The 16,898-nt window shown below is 43.8% G+C and overlaps 2 protein-coding genes across 3 annotated transcripts; both read left to right on the top strand.

Moving 5' to 3' along the window:
* The first annotated feature begins 995 nt into the window (after positions 1-995).
* ptgfr (prostaglandin F receptor (FP)) lies at positions 996-3,955 on the top strand. Its single transcript, XM_047342793.1, has 2 exons — positions 996-1,787; positions 3,647-3,955. The coding sequence occupies exons 1-2, from the start codon at positions 996-998 to the stop codon at positions 3,953-3,955; spliced, it is 1,101 nt and encodes a 366-aa protein (XP_047198749.1).
* Positions 3,956-6,663: 2,708 nt separating this feature from the next.
* Positions 6,664-16,824, top strand: zfyve9b (zinc finger, FYVE domain containing 9b). 2 transcript variants are annotated; one of them, XM_047342791.1, is made up of 16 exons: positions 6,667-7,000; positions 8,952-9,733; positions 9,868-9,967; positions 10,049-10,251; positions 10,411-10,522; positions 11,022-11,144; positions 11,348-11,503; positions 12,240-12,464; positions 12,550-12,632; positions 12,762-12,866; positions 12,967-13,117; positions 13,975-14,055; positions 14,309-14,471; positions 15,180-15,285; positions 15,374-15,553; positions 16,099-16,824. In XM_047342791.1, the coding sequence occupies exons 1-16, from the start codon at positions 6,937-6,939 to the stop codon at positions 16,258-16,260; spliced, it is 2,796 nt and encodes a 931-aa protein (XP_047198747.1). In that variant the 5' UTR covers positions 6,667-6,936; the 3' UTR covers positions 16,261-16,824. The 2 variants fall into 2 exon arrangements, with proteins under 2 accessions (XP_047198748.1, XP_047198747.1); XM_047342792.1 differs by lacking the exons at positions 15,180-15,285; positions 15,374-15,553; positions 16,099-16,824 and having other exon boundaries at positions 6,664-7,000; positions 14,184-14,452.
* Positions 16,825-16,898: the final 74 nt, after the last annotated feature.

The raw sequence follows: 16,898 nt of genomic DNA, 5'->3' as shown, positions 1-16,898 counted from the left end.
CAACAGGTTTATCAGGGCACAGTTATTTCCTTTGTCATTCCCAGTCACATTGTATGTGCACATGCACACTGAGCACTGAGATACGCCGATTTTCTCTGAATGCGACAGACTTGCTCAGGCTCTTGAGGTGCGCGCTCCCTGTGACTTGGCACCAGCTGACGCGCACGGAGCGAGTGGCACAGATCGCTGCCTCGACAGGAGGAGAAAGGTTTCTATGGTGTTTACAGCTGATCTGAGAGGACGTCACTTTGTTTTATTGATTGACTGTCAATACAGACAGGGAGTGAAGAGGCTGCTGGTTAATGGAGAGAAGTGAGAGAGGGGACCGACATTGAGGTAAGGAGCAGTGCCACATATCGATCGTCCCTCTGTCATTAACATAAGTTATTTGTTGTATTACCACTATTTGGAGAAGGTTTATATTACAATCTGGGAAAGTAAAATCTATTTTTTGTTGACTGAAGTGGCTTTTGTTACGTTTCAGGAGACTATTTATGCTTCATAAATCATTATTTTGTGAAAACTACTACTACTACTACTACTACTACTACTACTACTATACTACTACTAATAATAATAATGATAATACATTGCATTTCAATAGTAGTTTAAACAACAGTTAGGCTACAAGGTTAAAAAGGAAAACTGTAAGGCAAACAATGGGAAACAGTTAAAATGCAAAAAATAAGAAACAATTAAAAGCAATTTGTAAATCACATGCTGTTTGGAAAATGAATTAATAACTATTGTATACATTTATTTGTGCTTTAAGTGAGTTCCAAAGTGAGCAGCAACAAACTGAATGCTCACACTTTCTTAAAAAGGTGAGTCTGCAAGATGTCATTGATTTTTTTAGTTGAGCTGAACTGATCATTTTTCAAGTACATCTATCACCAGACAACATTTTAAATTCAAAAGTTTTATTCAAAATCAATGTTTTTGATTCACAGCCCATCACTCAGTTACCCTCTCTCCTTCAGATTTCATTCTCCACCATGTCGACCAATGAGAGCTCAGAGTCAGGCTGCATGTCAGAGGTCAGACCCAACAGCAGCACCTACAACCAGAGCAAACACGCCATCACGTCGTCCGTCATCACCATGACTGTGGGCATCTTCTCCAACAGCCTCGCCATCTTCATCCTGGTCAAATCCTACAAGCGCATCCGCAGCAAGTCCAGGGCGTCCTTCCTGCTGTTCGCCAGCAGCCTGGTGGTCACAGACCTGTTGGGTCACCTCGTCAACGGCACTATGGTGATGTTTGTCTACAGCTCTCAAAAGAAATGGGAATCGTTTGACCCTCACCGCATCGTGTGCAGCGCCTTCGGGGCGTGCCTGGTGTTCTTCGGCCTGAGCCCCTTGTTCTTGGGGAGTGTCATGGCGGTGGAGCGCTGCATCGGGGTCACCAGGCCCATCTTCCACTCCACCGTGCTGGCTCCCCACCACATGAAAAGGCTGCTGGGTCTCACTTGGCCACTCGCTGCCCTGGTGGCCGTTCTGCCGCTGCCGTGGAGGCGCTACAAGGTTCAGAGCTCCAGGAGCTTTTGCTTCTTCCACATGGAGGGACCTGAAGACTGGCTGGACATATTCCTGCCTCTGCTCTTCTCCATGCTCGGGCTGCTGGCCCTGCTGCTCTCCATTGTGTGCAATACTCTGACAAGCTGCACCCTGCTGCAGGCCAGACTCCGCCGCAAGCATCACTGCAGAGGCACCTCTTACCACATAGAGATGATCTGCCAGCTCCTGGCCATCATGTTGGTGTCCTGCGTCTGCTGGGGCCCGTTGCTGGTAAGAATTAATCTTCAGCTTAATAAAATCCCAGAGTGCAGGCTGACACTGCAGCCGCTCTTTGAGAGTGCTGGCTCAAGATGCTGACGCTACTTAAAATGAGTTAGCACATTTCCATGTTGCATTTCGGATCTTGAAGCCAAATCAGCGAGTTGTCAGTGGGCTGTGATAGATTTTGAGCACTGCAAGGTACAAACTGTCACAGGCAGTGAGATGGCTTTTGAAATCAGACAAAAATCTGCTAGGTCCCATTATTTGTGAAGTGTCATGAAAAGATGACTGAAGAATAGCTATAAAGCTGCCATTCATTTGCAACCTGTCCATGGCCTGTTGCTGAGACTCTTATCCGCTTAGCACTCAAACATTTCCACAGTTTACTGTTTGGCCTTTTCCCTGAACTCCTAATTAACAGCCCTTCATAATATCCACGTTCATACAAGAGATGTATTTCAAACACAATGGGCTCTCCATTCAAATGATCCCTTAATACCCCTTGTTGTTACTCCCAGAGTACACTCCCATCAGCTCAATATACCCTCACCACCCACCCGCCTCAAATTGAAATGAGGAAAAACACTTTATTCACCTCCGACAATGAGGTTATGTTTTTATTCTGTTAGTTGGTAGGATAGCGCAAGATCTACGGGACAGATTACCCCGGAACTTGGTGGAACCCATTACATTTTGGTGCAGATCCAGAGTAGGGGGTTTATGCCGGATTTCTCATGGATTCTCTTTGATTTCTCTCATTTCTATATTTACGAGTGTGTGCAGTTTGGTGCAGATCCAAATAATAATCTGTAACGAGTGAATTTAAATGTGGTTCCATAAGGAGACTGCTGGGCCTTGGCAGAGGTTTATGCTTGACTGACTGCCCTTCTCATTCTCACATAGTTTTATGGTACTCATAAAATGTAGGTTATTCCTCAACACTGTTTTATTTCATGATGAATTTGCAATAACACAGACAGCACAGAGGGGGTTAAGAAATACACCAAACAATTTTTTTCTGCCACTAAACTTTGTGATGGCTGTGACCAGGCAGACTTTGTCATGATGAAAGTCAGGTGAAAACAAGCTCCGCTGTGTGAACATGACAGAGTGAGATTAAGGTAGAATGTAAAAAGAAAGCAAACACAATGTCTGAGCTCTTCACTTATTTTCACACATTTGAATAAATGTATTTTCCACTTTAGTCAATGACTTGTTGAGTCATCGTTTGAAAGATGTCTGTGTGTTGAACTGTTGCACATTTGTGGATTATAATCACTGTGTTTTTCAAGTGAAGAGAACTAATGAGTGATACCATCATTATTCGCTGCTTTAAAGGTTCATTATGTTACTATGGCGATAAAAGATGATTCCACATTTGCATACGTTACAAAAACACACAAGATGAAGCTTTTCATCACCCAGTGGGATTTCTTAATTAAGACTTAGACAGTTATGTTAAATAATTCACAATAGAGTTAACTCATTTGTCCATGAGAACCACCACTGTTAATCATGCATTCGTCTATTTCTGCTATTTAAGGTCTGTATTGATGGATTTGTGCACAAACCACAATATTACATCTTCAAACATGACTTCTTCAAGATTCTTCAACAATCCCAGCAAAACACATAACAAGAGAAGAAACCAAATACATTACCCCTGTAAAATACCGAATAAAATTAAATACAGATAGAATAGGATGTACGGTGCTTAAAAATACACTAAAATACAAAATACAATGAAAGTCAGTGGTGGTTATTGCTTTGCGTTTTGTAAAGTGCTGATGCTGGATTGAGGAGCCATTATTTTGAACAAGAATGAAATATTTCTGCAACTGCCATCTTTTTTGTGTTTGCCCCACCAGATTCACGTCTTCATCCTCAGCACCAGAGCCAAAGAAGAGACTGCGTCGTTCACTCTGCTGATGCTGATACGTGTGGCCACGTGGAACCAGATCCTGGACCCCTGGGTGTACATCCTGCTGAGGAGGGCCGTGCTGAGGAAAATCTTCATGTTGTTCCGCTGCTGCTCAAAATCTCACAACCCTCCCCGCTGGCAGTGCACCCTCCTCCGCAGCTCCCAGGAGACCAGCAACTCTGGTATCGGAGCGTCCGACTGCCGCTGCCACGGCAGATTGCCTCCTCCGGATACTGTGATCAGAACAATCACCTGAAACCTGGTCTGAATGGTTCTGATCTGAGAACTGAGGAAAAACAGGCGGAGGCTGAAGATGAGGAGAACTTTGATCATTTAGAAAGTTGTGATGTTTTGTGCAACATGGGATGAAGTTTTTGTTCTTAACTTTAAGCTCTGTTTTATGCACCAGAGCCTGTAAACAACCTCTGTCTAGATCATTGATAAATGATGTTATTAATGTTTGTATGTAAATATGTTATGATAATATTATTTGATTGTGTTTTTTGTATTGGAACTATTTGTACTGAATGTGTTTGTTTCTCCTTGTCTTATTTTATCACTGGTGTTACTGGTAGAATCATAAACACCTGAATCGTGCAGTGATGCACACAGCTACATGTGATGTTTTAGTTGTAATGGGAAGCAGCTTCATGCAGTTTCTATTGTTTTGGCAAAACAAACGTCTGCAGCAGAATGTGCAGTTTAACCTGAGACTGTTGTAAAACCCACCATCAGATTTGATCCAGTCCACAAACATATTTATCCTTATTTATTTAAGGGTTTATAATATTGAACAATTACAAGTCACACTTTGATCAACACAATGTGAGAGAAAAAAACTTTCTCCACGTGTAACTACCTTGTGAGAGACTCAGTTTACAACCAGTGAGGATGTGTCTGAAGGCAGCTGGAGTTGAACATAGCAGGTGGGATGGATCTTCATTCAGCCAGTTACTGGAGATCAGTGGGCTCTTATTCCTATATTATAGGAATCCTGGGACAAGCCCTGCACCAGACATAACAGGGTCCGGAGGTAATGGGTCTAGGTCCGGAGGAAAGACCCCAGCTGGGCCCTGAGATGTCTGGGACACAGGCCTATCTGATCAGCCTGTAGTGGGCCTGCGTTAGAAGAGGGTGTCTTGTGATTGAAAGGCAGAATGACAGTAAGGTACCAACTGATGATATGTCCCTAAAGTCCACTGGTGGTTGCGAATATCTGCTGGTGATCTCTGACATCTGCTGGTGGTTGGAAACTTAACATCAAACTAGTGCGTAAGACCTTTAAACATAAAGGGGATGTTCACCATCTTGACCTGTGTTCTACATGAAATGGAAATTTCCGCTCTGATGAAGGTAAATAGTAAAGGAGCAGTGTTTACATTGTGCTTTTCTAGTCTTGTCCATCAGTACACGTTGCATTGAGACATTTTTTACACACATTCATACACAGCTGTGAGGAGCAATGCAGGCCCTGGGGATCGAACCAGTGACCTTCTGGTTAGTTACCCGCTCTTCCTCCTGAGCCACAACTGATGGCACAAAACATCATGACAGATAATGAATGTTACTGCAACACAAATTTATCTGAGATTTTCATGGTCTCTTTCATCAGAAGTTCATGTAACATTGTTTCCAGGCAGTTATGACAGTTATGTCAGTCAGTCATCTGCTGGTTGGTAATATATGTAAATCAATGTTAAATGTGATGGTGTGCACACGTGTTTATAAAGTATGTCAACTTCCTCATGTGAAATCTTTGGACTGAACAATGTAACAAATGTGAAATGGTAAAACAAATGGAAAAAACATTACAGTAAATTGAATGTCTCGTTATAATCACATAATATGGGACTCATTTTACATTATATGGGATGGTTATTATAGACTCTTACAGTGCTCACTTATAATCAATTAAAATGACTCAATCATGATGATTTTCAAAAAGCTAATTGAATGATTGAGTTTGCATCTTAAAAGAAAGTAAAATGTTAATAGCACATTAAACTGGTCATGAGTAACAACACAAGAAATATCATTTCCAGGTGTCGCACCGCTGACACATCTTAAAATATCTTATAGTTATATCAAAGTAATCATAAAGTGTAAACTGTTAATATGTCTGTAAAGAAGATTGTGAAGTGGGATTCTATTCTACATGCAAGTGGAAAAACTGAAAAATTTAAATGATAAAAATAAGACTTATTCAGTAAAATCCCCTTATTATATTATAATTTAAAGATGACAAGAAAGCTGTACCTACCAACTGACCAATGGGAGGTACCCTGAATACCTGTAGAGTTGAAGAAGACTTTTGGATGTTAGGTAAAACAAGCAATCCCTGTGCCACCCGAGAAGTCTCTCTTTTTTATGCCTCCGCGGTGTCGCCCTGTGCATTCTGTTTTTGGGTTGTCTGTCTGTGAAGGAATCCTCTCACAAGGAATAACTGATCTGATTTTGGAAGCCAACACTTCAAGGTCAGGGTGACCTCACAATTCTGTTAATGTTTTTTGTAAATGTGAAATCTTAAGATTAGCTGGAGGGAATTTCTTCAACTTTGTTAGAAACACTCACTTGGACTCAAAGATGCACTGATTCGATTTTGGTGCCTGGAGGTCAAAGGTCAACTTGGATTCAAAGATGGAGTGATTACATTTCAGTGGTCAAAGGTCAGAGTAGAAATATGTACACGGAATGAGTCAGACTGGCTTGTGCACTTATACAAATTATTGAAATGGTCAGGGTTACAGTGGTCATCAGTAGTCTAATACATTTATTAGGTTAATAACTAAAATAAAAGTAATTTAACATATTTGAATGGAGCCTCATTGAGAACATTGATGGTTCTCAGCCAAGTGACAGATTTTATGATGAAGTTCTTTGCATGGAGCTTTAACCTCACACATTTACTCGTAGATGCAAGGCTGTGCATGCAGGCAGAGCTGTGCATATCTGTGCATCGTACACAGCTGTGTTGTCTTGGCTCGCTCGCTGCTCTGCGGGATGTGGAGACACAGGGAGGGACATTTCTGCACACCTCCTGAGTTTGTTCAAAGAGCTGCAGAGGAGCACAGGGGAGGAGGGACTGAGGGAGATCACAGCTGAGTGTGGGGCAGAGAGAGACCATCCCATCTTCCTCCTCCTCCTCCTCCTCCTGTCAGGGAAGCCACTGCTGCTGCTGCTGCTGCTGCTGCTGCTGCTTGAATCCGTCCTCCTCTCAGATGTAACGGGATAAATAAAATGCTGAAGTTCTTCTCTGCGCGGGATGACGAGAATGAAAGCCTGCTGGGAGCAATAACAGAGGGTAAGACGTGCATTAAGACGTGCATATGATTTGAACTGGGGGATGCTTCAGTCCGTGCATGCTCCCCATTCATTGCCTGTGTGTGTGTGTGTGTGTGCTGCAGGGGGGGTGATTGTGTTTGTCACTGAAAATCGCTGATGCAGCGTTTGCCTGCGCACAGTCAGCATCACCTGAGACGTGTGATGCGTGTGCGTGTGTGTGTTGCGCACATAAGCCCGCAGGCTGCGCTGTGAGCCGCGGAGCTGAGCAGCACCATCACCTCCATGAGCTGATGTAACGGGGCGAGAGAGTGTCGCAGTGCCGCCGGACCGCTGCCTGCGAGCCGGATCCAACATCTGACTGTGCACGTGTGTGTGTGCGTGCGTGCGTGCGTGTGTGTGTGTGTGTGTGTGTGTTGATGCGTCACCGTCCCGCGGAGCGAGAGAGAGCCACTGAGGCTGATGTGTGAGGAGATCTTCTCCGTGTTGTCCGCAGAGGGATCGACACCACCCGCCTCTCATTTCCCCCCCGGTTTTGTAAGATTCGTGTGAAGGAGCTGCAATGCAGTTTAACCTGGAGCATGTGCAGCTTGAGCAGTTTTAACAAATGCAACATCATTTCCATCAGTGCCAAACCTCACATCCCACAATGCAACAACAACACGTTTTAGTATGAAGTGGTTCAGGTTCGCAGATGAGTTCTTCAGAGGCTCCTGAGTCACAATCATCAGTGAAACCCCATTAACTCCAGTTGAATTAGCTGCTGCTAATGCACAGTAATGGTTATAATGTGCTCGTCGTATCATGGCTGATGCCGACACAGTAATTGGATGTAACAACATGAGGAATTTACCTTTCTCTAGAACCTGATGTTGAGGATATGAATGGAGGGATCAGAGAATGGAGCAGTGACGTATATATTTATATACTCACAATGAAACACAGTCATCTATGGAGGGCACACTCAGGTTATCAATGGATAACTTAGAACCAAAGCCTTTTAACCATGCTTGTTTTTATGACTCCAAGCCAATTACAGCCAGTGCCTGCAGGCATTCAGTTTTTGCGGGTTGTCCGTCCATCAGTCCCATCCCGGGAACGCAATATCTGAAGAATGCCTTCCTTGAGGGAATTTCTTCAAATTTAGTAGAAATATTATCTTGGACTCAATGATGAACTGAATAAAAATTGGTGGTCAAAGGTCAAGGTCAGTGTGAACTCACAAAGTACATATTTTGCCTTGTGAATGCGATTCGCCTCGAGGGCATTCTCTCACATTCGGTATAAACACTCACTTGAACTTGGTTTTCATTTTGTTCAGGGTTAGGGTTCGGATCAGCTTGAGGGAATGACTTTGAGTTTGGTATTAGGTTTGATAACATCTTACAAATCACTGTCATTAAAAAATATATAGTTGTTGGATATATCAGTCGAAACATTTTTTCATTCCCTGATATCGGTATTGGCATCAGCGCCAAAAATCCATAATGGTCGGCCTCTAACATAAACCCATACCCTAGCCCTGCAATACAGACATTTAATATGAGATCATATACACAGGCAGTGTATTGACGTGTTTATATTCTCTGGGGAACCAGCAGTTCTACATGTATGTGGTAACATCAATCACTTATTGATTTGAGATCAGTATCTAGTTCACACTCATCTATTTTCTTAAACGTGCACTGTCTTTTCTTGGATCAGTTCTCAAGGACGACCACATGCTATAACGTTGCCTTTAGAGGTGATTGAAAGCCACGGGGTGTCTGAGAGGTGATGATGTGAATTAACACATGCTGCTAAATGGCCACTTAGCACATGTGAACACAGCTTTTCCACATAATGAGTCATTATTAATCAGCTTGCTTCATAGCATGTGTAAGTGTGTGTGTGTGTGTGTGTGTGAGCTCGACAGAAAGAGGTGCCAGAGGCAGTGAGTGTTGATGGTTTCATCATGTTCCCCTTCGATACAGATGAAGGAGACAATCCGTCTCTTCAGGACACCAAGCATCACTGGCTGAACAGACCCTGCCTGCTGGTGCTCAAAGATGGGGACGTGTCCAAACCCGGACTGGGCTGCGGACAGATCAGAGCAGAGTCTCCTTCCAAGGCCACTTCAGATGCCACCGTTAGAACCACTTTGGTGCCATGCGAGCAGAAACCATCTGAACACCTTGCCAAAACAGTTTCACCCTCCCAGCTGGAGGAGGGCAGCTGCACTGTGACCGCCATCTCCTCATGGGGTGAGAGTCGTTTCGGGGAGTCCGCCAGCCCCCTGGTGCTGAGCCCTGCCGAGGCTGCATGGCCGGAAGAGGGGGCCGAGTTGGTGGAGGAGGGGAAGAAACCCCAGGCTCTCCTGTCAAAGGAGGACTCTGTGGTTGAGGAGAAGGAGCTGGAGGAGAGCGGGCAGCAGCAGGAGCAGCCCTGCAGCTCAGAGGCGACTGCAACACCTGAGGAGGCGTGTGGCATTGTGTCCTGGGAGCTTCCGGGTCAGTTTAAGAAGACCACATCTAACGGAAGAGATGAGGAGAACACCAGTTGGGAGGGAGCAGTGGGAGACTCTGCGTCCTCCTGTGAAGATCCTGACAATGAGTCCCAGCTGAGCCCTGCTGGTATTCTGTCCAAGGATCGAGGCAGCGTCCTCGGGGAGGTAGCGCCAGTGTGGATCCCTGATGCTCAGGCTCAGGTCTGCATGAAGTGTGGGGTAAAGTTTACATTTACTAAGAGGAGGCACCACTGCCGTGCTTGTGGGAAGGTGAGCATCATATTTTTACATGTGTTGTGCAGCATTCAAAGTCAAAAAAGTGACTTGATAGGTGATGTGGGAAATGTGTGTGTGTGTACATCTGTGCTTATTTGGTGTGTGCATGTGCATGTGTGTGTCGTCAGGTATTTTGTGCACTTTGCTCCAATCTGAAGTTCAGACTTACACATCTGGATGGCAAGGAGGGACGAGTGTGTGTCTGCTGTCACTCAACACTCATCAAAAGTGAGGACATATTTACATCTAGTTATAGTTCATCGTTTTTGGAGGAAACTTTGCATGAATATCGTGACATCTCCTCCGCAGGGACACCTCCGAGGGGGAAGAGGAGGGTGTGGTTCGCTGACGAAATCCTCACCAACAAGCGGTCGGAGTCTGCGCCCACCACGCCAGTCAGAGGGCCGACGTTCTCGCCGCTGACGAGACGAGCGCTGGGCGAGCCGGTTAAAAGTCCCGTGGGCTCGCCGCAGATCAGGAGAGCCACGCGGCCGGATGGGACATCTATCAGTGTAGGGTCATCCAAAACGTGACACCAAAGACAGAACACAGAGAACATGATACTTGATGAAGGGGGAAATGAATCCTACGGCCTTCTGTTTGCTAGTTCTGACAACATCGTAGATTTGACAGCAACCTCGACCCACTCCTCTGTCTCTCCCTTCTCCCAGGAGGCCTGTGGTCCTTACGGCTGGGGCACCACCGCTTTAGTGAGCAGCTCGGCCAACCTCATCCCCCTGGAAGGTCTGCCCCCCATCCTCACCTCCACAGGAGTCAAGGGAGGTAAGACGGGTGCAATGATCCACTTGGAGAATACAGCGAGAATCAGATTTGATGATATATAAACAGTGTGAAACGTCATGATTGACAGCTGAGACTCACTCAGGATTGGTCAAGTGTGTGTATCCGAGGGACCTTACTACTCTGTCCCCCGATCTCTACTGCGCAAATTCGGGCTATAAATGCGCAGGATGTCAGTGTTTATATCCGGGATATTTTGGCTTAATTTCTGGATAGCTGGAGGAAGTGGAAAAAACGTTGTCCATCTTTATGTCCTATCATTATATGGATTCAGTTTGGCCTCGTGTCACAAGGGAAATCAGTACAATTCAATAAGATAAACACCCAACCCTTCTTCACTGACCAGCGATTATTCACCCCTACAGAGCTGTACGTAACTTAACTTTAAACATGAATCTGTCTTTTTCTGTCATTTGTAATGGGCTTTTCAAACTCAAAGACACTAACGTCTAAATGCTGTGACACATGTGTTTTTGCTCAGATTACACTGTGGAGGAGCAGCCTTCTGAGATGCTGCTTATTCAGGAGCTGGAGAGCGGCAGACCTAAGCCCCTGGTGTTTGTCCTCAACGCCAACCTGCTCGCTATGGTCAAGCTGGTCAACTGTACGTCTTTTTATTTCTTTTACACTAAATGATAAACTACATATAAAGTGGGACAGTGCTGGTATGATTAAATGACTAAGGAGCTAATTTAAAAAGCCATTTAGAAGTATTTATACTTTTTCTTGCTTATACTTTCAAAATTCTACACAGTGCAAACAAAATTCCTTGTGGACCACTGAGATTGTGACTTGATTGGTTGACAGATGTAAACAGGAAGTGCTGGTGCGTGACGACGAAGGGGATGCATGCTGTGGGCCAGGTGGAGGTGGTGGTGCTGCTGCAGTGCCTGCCAGAAGAGAAGAGCTTCCCCAAAGACATTTTCAGCCACTTCATCCAGCTGTACAGGGACATGCTCACAGGTCAGAGACACACAGACAGATATACGCCAACATGCTGTTAACCTCACTGGTCAGTACTTAGTCGTGATGTTCTGTGTTGAGTATCACCCCCCCACCTTTGGGCCATAATACACCCATTCTGGAAAAGAGTCTCAATGCACTTTCTTCTCTTTTACGTTTCTGAGTTGTCCGTCCATCCTATTCTTCTGAATATATTTCAACGCCTTGAGGAAATCTTTTCAATTTTGGTACAAACATTCCCTTGGACTCAATATAATTTGCTGGTGAAAGGTCAAATATCAGGGTCTCATGACCTCACATAACTCATTTATTGAACCTTTTGAACACGATATCTCACACATACCTCCAGGGAATCCTTTCAAATTTAATAGAAATGTTTACTCAGACTAAAAAATGAACGGATTAGATGTTGGCGATCAAAAGTCAAAGGTCAAGGTCGCAGTGACCTCACGAAACCTTTTTTTCACTTGTGAACGTGTTATCTTTAGGACGCCTTGAGAGAATCCTTTAAATTGGCAATAATTTCCCCTTAGACTCCCAGATTAACTGGTTTCAAGTTGTTTTTAGTGGTCAAAGGTCAAAGGTCACAGTGACCTCACATAATTATGATGTAAGGAAAAACTGGACTGAAATTGTACTGGCTGGCAGAGGCAATTAACCTCAGGGTGGTAATACTAGTTTATTTTAATATTTGCACATTATTACCCATCTAACTATTTCCTGTTTATTTCTGTAGGGAAGGTGGTGCAACACCTGTCACTCTCCCTGTTTGGCAGCAGTTTCCTCGGCAGTGAGGAGCACGCAGGCTTCCTGTACGTGCACTCCACTCTCCAGTCCCTGCAAGGTCTACCTCTGCCAAACCAGCCCTACCTCTTCGGCCTGCTGGTCCACAGAGCAGAGGTGGCCTGGGCCAAAGCCTTCCCCCTGCGGCTCATGCTGCGACTGGGGGCCGAGTACCGATGTAAGCCAGGTGCTGGTATGAAACCTCACAACTGTTATAATACACCTTTCCTCTCAAGTTACCTACTTTCTTTCTCTTTTTATAGTTTACCCGTGTCCCCTGTACAGCGTGCGTTGTAGGAAGCCCTTGTTTGGGGAAATAGGTCACACCATAATGAGACTACTAGTGGTGAGTGTGATATTTTGCAACAACTTCTTCTTGGGAATGTTACAAAACCACATTTAACATCATAAACAGGACGTTTTGTGTTGTAACCTTAACCAAACTGAATAATAGACAGTCACTTGTTTCTTCCAGGACTTTAGGAATTACCGTTACAGCCTTCCAGTGGTGCCCGGGCTCACCGTGGATCTAGAGGCTCAGAGGACCTGCATAAAGATACCAACCACCGGGTATAATGAGGTCAGGCTATACGCTATGAAACGCCTCCCACTTAGTGCTAAGGTTACATGCTTTTCATTATCCATCATCCTCCCCTCTCTGCTTGCTTGTGTCACACCAGCTAATGAAGGCTTTGAATAAGTCCAATGAGCACGTGCTGGCCATCGCAGCGTGCTTCAACGAGGCAGCAGACTCCCACCTGATCTGTGTGCAAGCGGACGGCGGCCAGTACCAGACCCAAGCCATCAGCATCCACAATCAGCCACGCAAAGGTGGGTCCTGACGTTAAACAGGAAGAGACAGCATACTACCGACAGTATATCAGAGTCTGGGCTCTGTAATCTAGTAGCAGTGGAGGACTGATAAGCTGCATTTATCTGCTGTTCAGGGATGCACTAATTATGATCAGCACACTCACATCTGTACAAAAGCTAAAATCTGAGTTTGCGTTAGAAACTTTGTATAAAAACCTGCTAAAGACATTTTGGTGCAATCTACTAATTCAAAATTTGACAATTTAAATTTTTAACATTTTAAATAAATTAATTGAGTAATGAGCATTGCTGCACAAAATGCATTCTCGCAACTGCATGACGTGCAAACCCATAAAAATGCATTGTAAATCACAAGATATGAAATATTCTATAGTTCGGTCTATGAACTGTAGATAAAATAATGCCAGTTGGTGTAAATGTGCAGCCAAAGAAATTATAGATTTTAATATTACACTGAATTTAAGCTGCACTGAAACAGGCATAAATAGATCAAGATGTACATACAGTATATAATTAAACTATAAATACAATATTTCCTCTGGAGGCCGCAGGGGAAATGTCAGGGTTGCAAAGGATAACAAGGAATCTAGTGGTTATTTTAGTAGTTATAGTAGTTTACACTATATTTTTAACAAAAGACATAAATGTTAAGTCACAAGAGGTATATCAAATTGACCTGGAATAGTGAAGAAAAAAACCCGGTAAAAGAGTCTTGTCAGTGGTGCACTTTCCCTTTTTTAACACTAGATGATGCTGCATCATCCTGTCATTGTATAGACTCACTGAAAATGGACTAAAACCAGTTGTGTCTAAAGTCTGTTTCTCTCTCTGTACAAATATTTGCTCTGTTACAGTCACTGGGTCGTGCTTCTTTATCTTCAGCAGTGCTCTGAAAGCATCTGCAGGATACCTGGCCAAGTCCAGCATAGTAGAAGGTGGGATGTTCAGTCAGAGGGGGGTCAGGTTGACCTTGACTTTCACCTGTTTACATGAAGTAGTGCATGTTAACACCCCTGCCTTCCAACTGGTGTTTTTATGTGTGTGTCTGTCTACATTTTAAAAGATTGTGTGTCTAGGCGTGTGTATGTGTTGATGTATGAGTGTATGTGTGTGTGTGTGTGTGTGTGTGTGTCTCCCCGTTGGTGTCTGTATGTGTGTTTCTCCCGTATCGCTGTCCCCTCTCCTCAGATGGGCTAATGGTGCAGATCACCGTGGAAACCATGGCAGAGCTGCGCCGGTCGCTACGGGAGATGAAAGACTACACTGTCACCTGCGGACGGCTTGACCAATCAGACAGCCAGGAGCTTGTTTGTGTACAGTGGGTGGAGGAGAGGTGCACTGTGAATAAAGGGTGAGTGTGTCCACCTGTCTGAAGTTCATGTGGCAGCTGCAGGACGAAGAGAAAAACAGAACGGCCACATTCAAACACAGCCTCATGAAAACGTTCAAAGGGATTAGAATAGTAGATGAAGATTAGAGAATATCAATGTAATGTGTAATATTCCTTTATTACTCCCACAGCAGGGAAAATTGCTGTATTCATAGGGGATAGCAAAATAGAAGCATTAGCAGTAACTTGTAAACTAGATTGGCATTCAGAGATCTGCCACGGCACAATAATTTCCCTATGGAACCACATTTAAATTAACTTCTGGACCAAATCTCAAAAATGTAAGTCCCCTAAACCTGATTTAGTCTGTTATTCTCTGGGAAATCAAGGAAAAATTAGAAAAATGCCCTTTCTCGCAATGTTAAAGATTCTAAAATTGCAACATAAATGAAAGGAAGAAAAGCAAAAGCAAAAGAAAGCAAAAATATATATGTAGTGTAAAATTAAACATTAAAAATGTTTAAATCACAGTGACAGATTGATTACACAAACAAATCGGTATTGCACATTTGAAAGAAATTAGTCCTTGTAGTGCCATAACTCAGAATGATATCATCTTGTGTCCTAGGAGTTGTCAAATCAATCCAGCGGAAGCTTTAAAACCATCCAGACCTCATTTTTCTTGTCACTGTGTCAAATTGTTGGTTGTCTAAACATTTGTTTCCTCAGAGTCATAAGCCCCATCGATGGGAAATCCATGGAGTCCATCAGCAGCACGAAGATGTTCCAGAAGTCCGAGTACAAAGAAAATGGGAAAATCATCCGCTGGACAGAAGTAAATATGTTGATCTGCTGAAGAAACCAAAACGAGTCCACCTCAAACTGTCTCCCCTCTCAACATGTGTGTGAATGTGTTGTTGCAGGTGTTCTTCCTGCAGACGGGGGATGATCCCAAAGGAGGAGCGAGTGACTCTGCTGAACACAACCGGCTGACGGAGCGGATCGCCCGAGCCTTTTGCTTGGCACTGTGTCCGCACCTCAAGCTGCTGAAGGAGGACGGGATGGCCAAACTGGGGCTGCGCGTCACGTTTGACCCTCAAGAGGTCAGAACAGATGTCTGATACATCAGGTTCAAAATCAGCCTCTTAAACGTCAGATGTCACTTTACATCATGAATTCTAAAATCTGACTTTTGGACATCTGTTATAAGATCAGATAAGATAAGAAACAACATTACTGATATTCATTTGTTATAGCAGCAGATTGTCAGAATTAACTTACTTAATGTAAACCTTTCAGGAATATTATATATTATATTGTATAGAAATGTACTTGAGTAAAGTACAGTGACTCAGGATGATTGCATGAAATTGTATACTGTATCTGTATTATATATACATATGTATATTTTTGCATACATATATGCTTATATACATACGTATGTATGCATAAACATTTTTATAAATTCACCATAGTATACTAAATTTATCTTTAAACCCATATTTAAATGTATTTAATGATAAATATATGGTCAGACAGATGTAGCAATATAACGTGTGCCTCATAATGCGCAGTGGTATAGTTTATAACTCAGGCTCCTGGGTGTGACCATATTGAAGCTGATTAGTGGTCTGTTTTGTAATTTCAGGTTGGATTTGTGGCCGGGAGCAACGGGCAGCCACTCCCTGCTCGGTATCTCAACGCCCTGGATAGTGTGATGATCCCTGTCATACACAGCAGGGGGCGAAAGAGGGGAGACGAGCCCATAGTGATGGAGCTCATCTTTTACATCCTTGAGAACATTACTTAGGCCGCACTTATCTAACAATTTCATCTACTAAACCCTGACCACGACTCTGTCGCGGGCACGTCTCATCAGCGCTGCTGTTGGCTTCAGGGCGATTAAAAGCCTCCAAAAAGGGCGAACCAGACCACACCCGAGGTCTGCATCCATCTCACCCACTCAACAGTAGAGAGAAGTGGTCTGACTCCTTTAGTGGTTTTCGGATCTCACTCTGCCCTGCAGCAGACAATCCCCAGTACGCATGATGAAACCTCCGATGGACCATCAGATCAAGGTGCTCAGTACTTGCACTGTAGTAGCATTTTCATAGCTTGATATCACTCATGTCTCAACGTTCAATACAGTTTCCAAATATGGAGAAAACCTTTAAAGTGGGAGCTGGATTCAGCCCTGCGACCCTAAAGCAAAGAAAAGAAGAGAATGACTTGAAGAACTGTACGTAGTAGATCTGTAGAAACCTGATGCACAGAGAATGAATGCCTGAAGAATGTTTTCATACTGGATGTGTTTTAACTGACTGCTAATGAAATGTTATGTCAGCCTGGAATTAAACTTAAAACAATGACTGGATTATTACTGCGTCTTTATCCAGGACTCTCTGCACAACACGCAGTACAGTTACTCAAGTACAAACTGGAGTACTT

Source organism: Hippoglossus stenolepis, chromosome 14, assembly GCF_022539355.2.
Source record: "Hippoglossus stenolepis isolate QCI-W04-F060 chromosome 14, HSTE1.2, whole genome shotgun sequence".
Taxonomy (NCBI): Eukaryota; Metazoa; Chordata; class Actinopteri; order Pleuronectiformes; family Pleuronectidae; genus Hippoglossus; species Hippoglossus stenolepis.
Note: the sequence above shows the minus strand (reverse complement) of the source record. Positions and strands in the feature narration are given on the sequence as shown.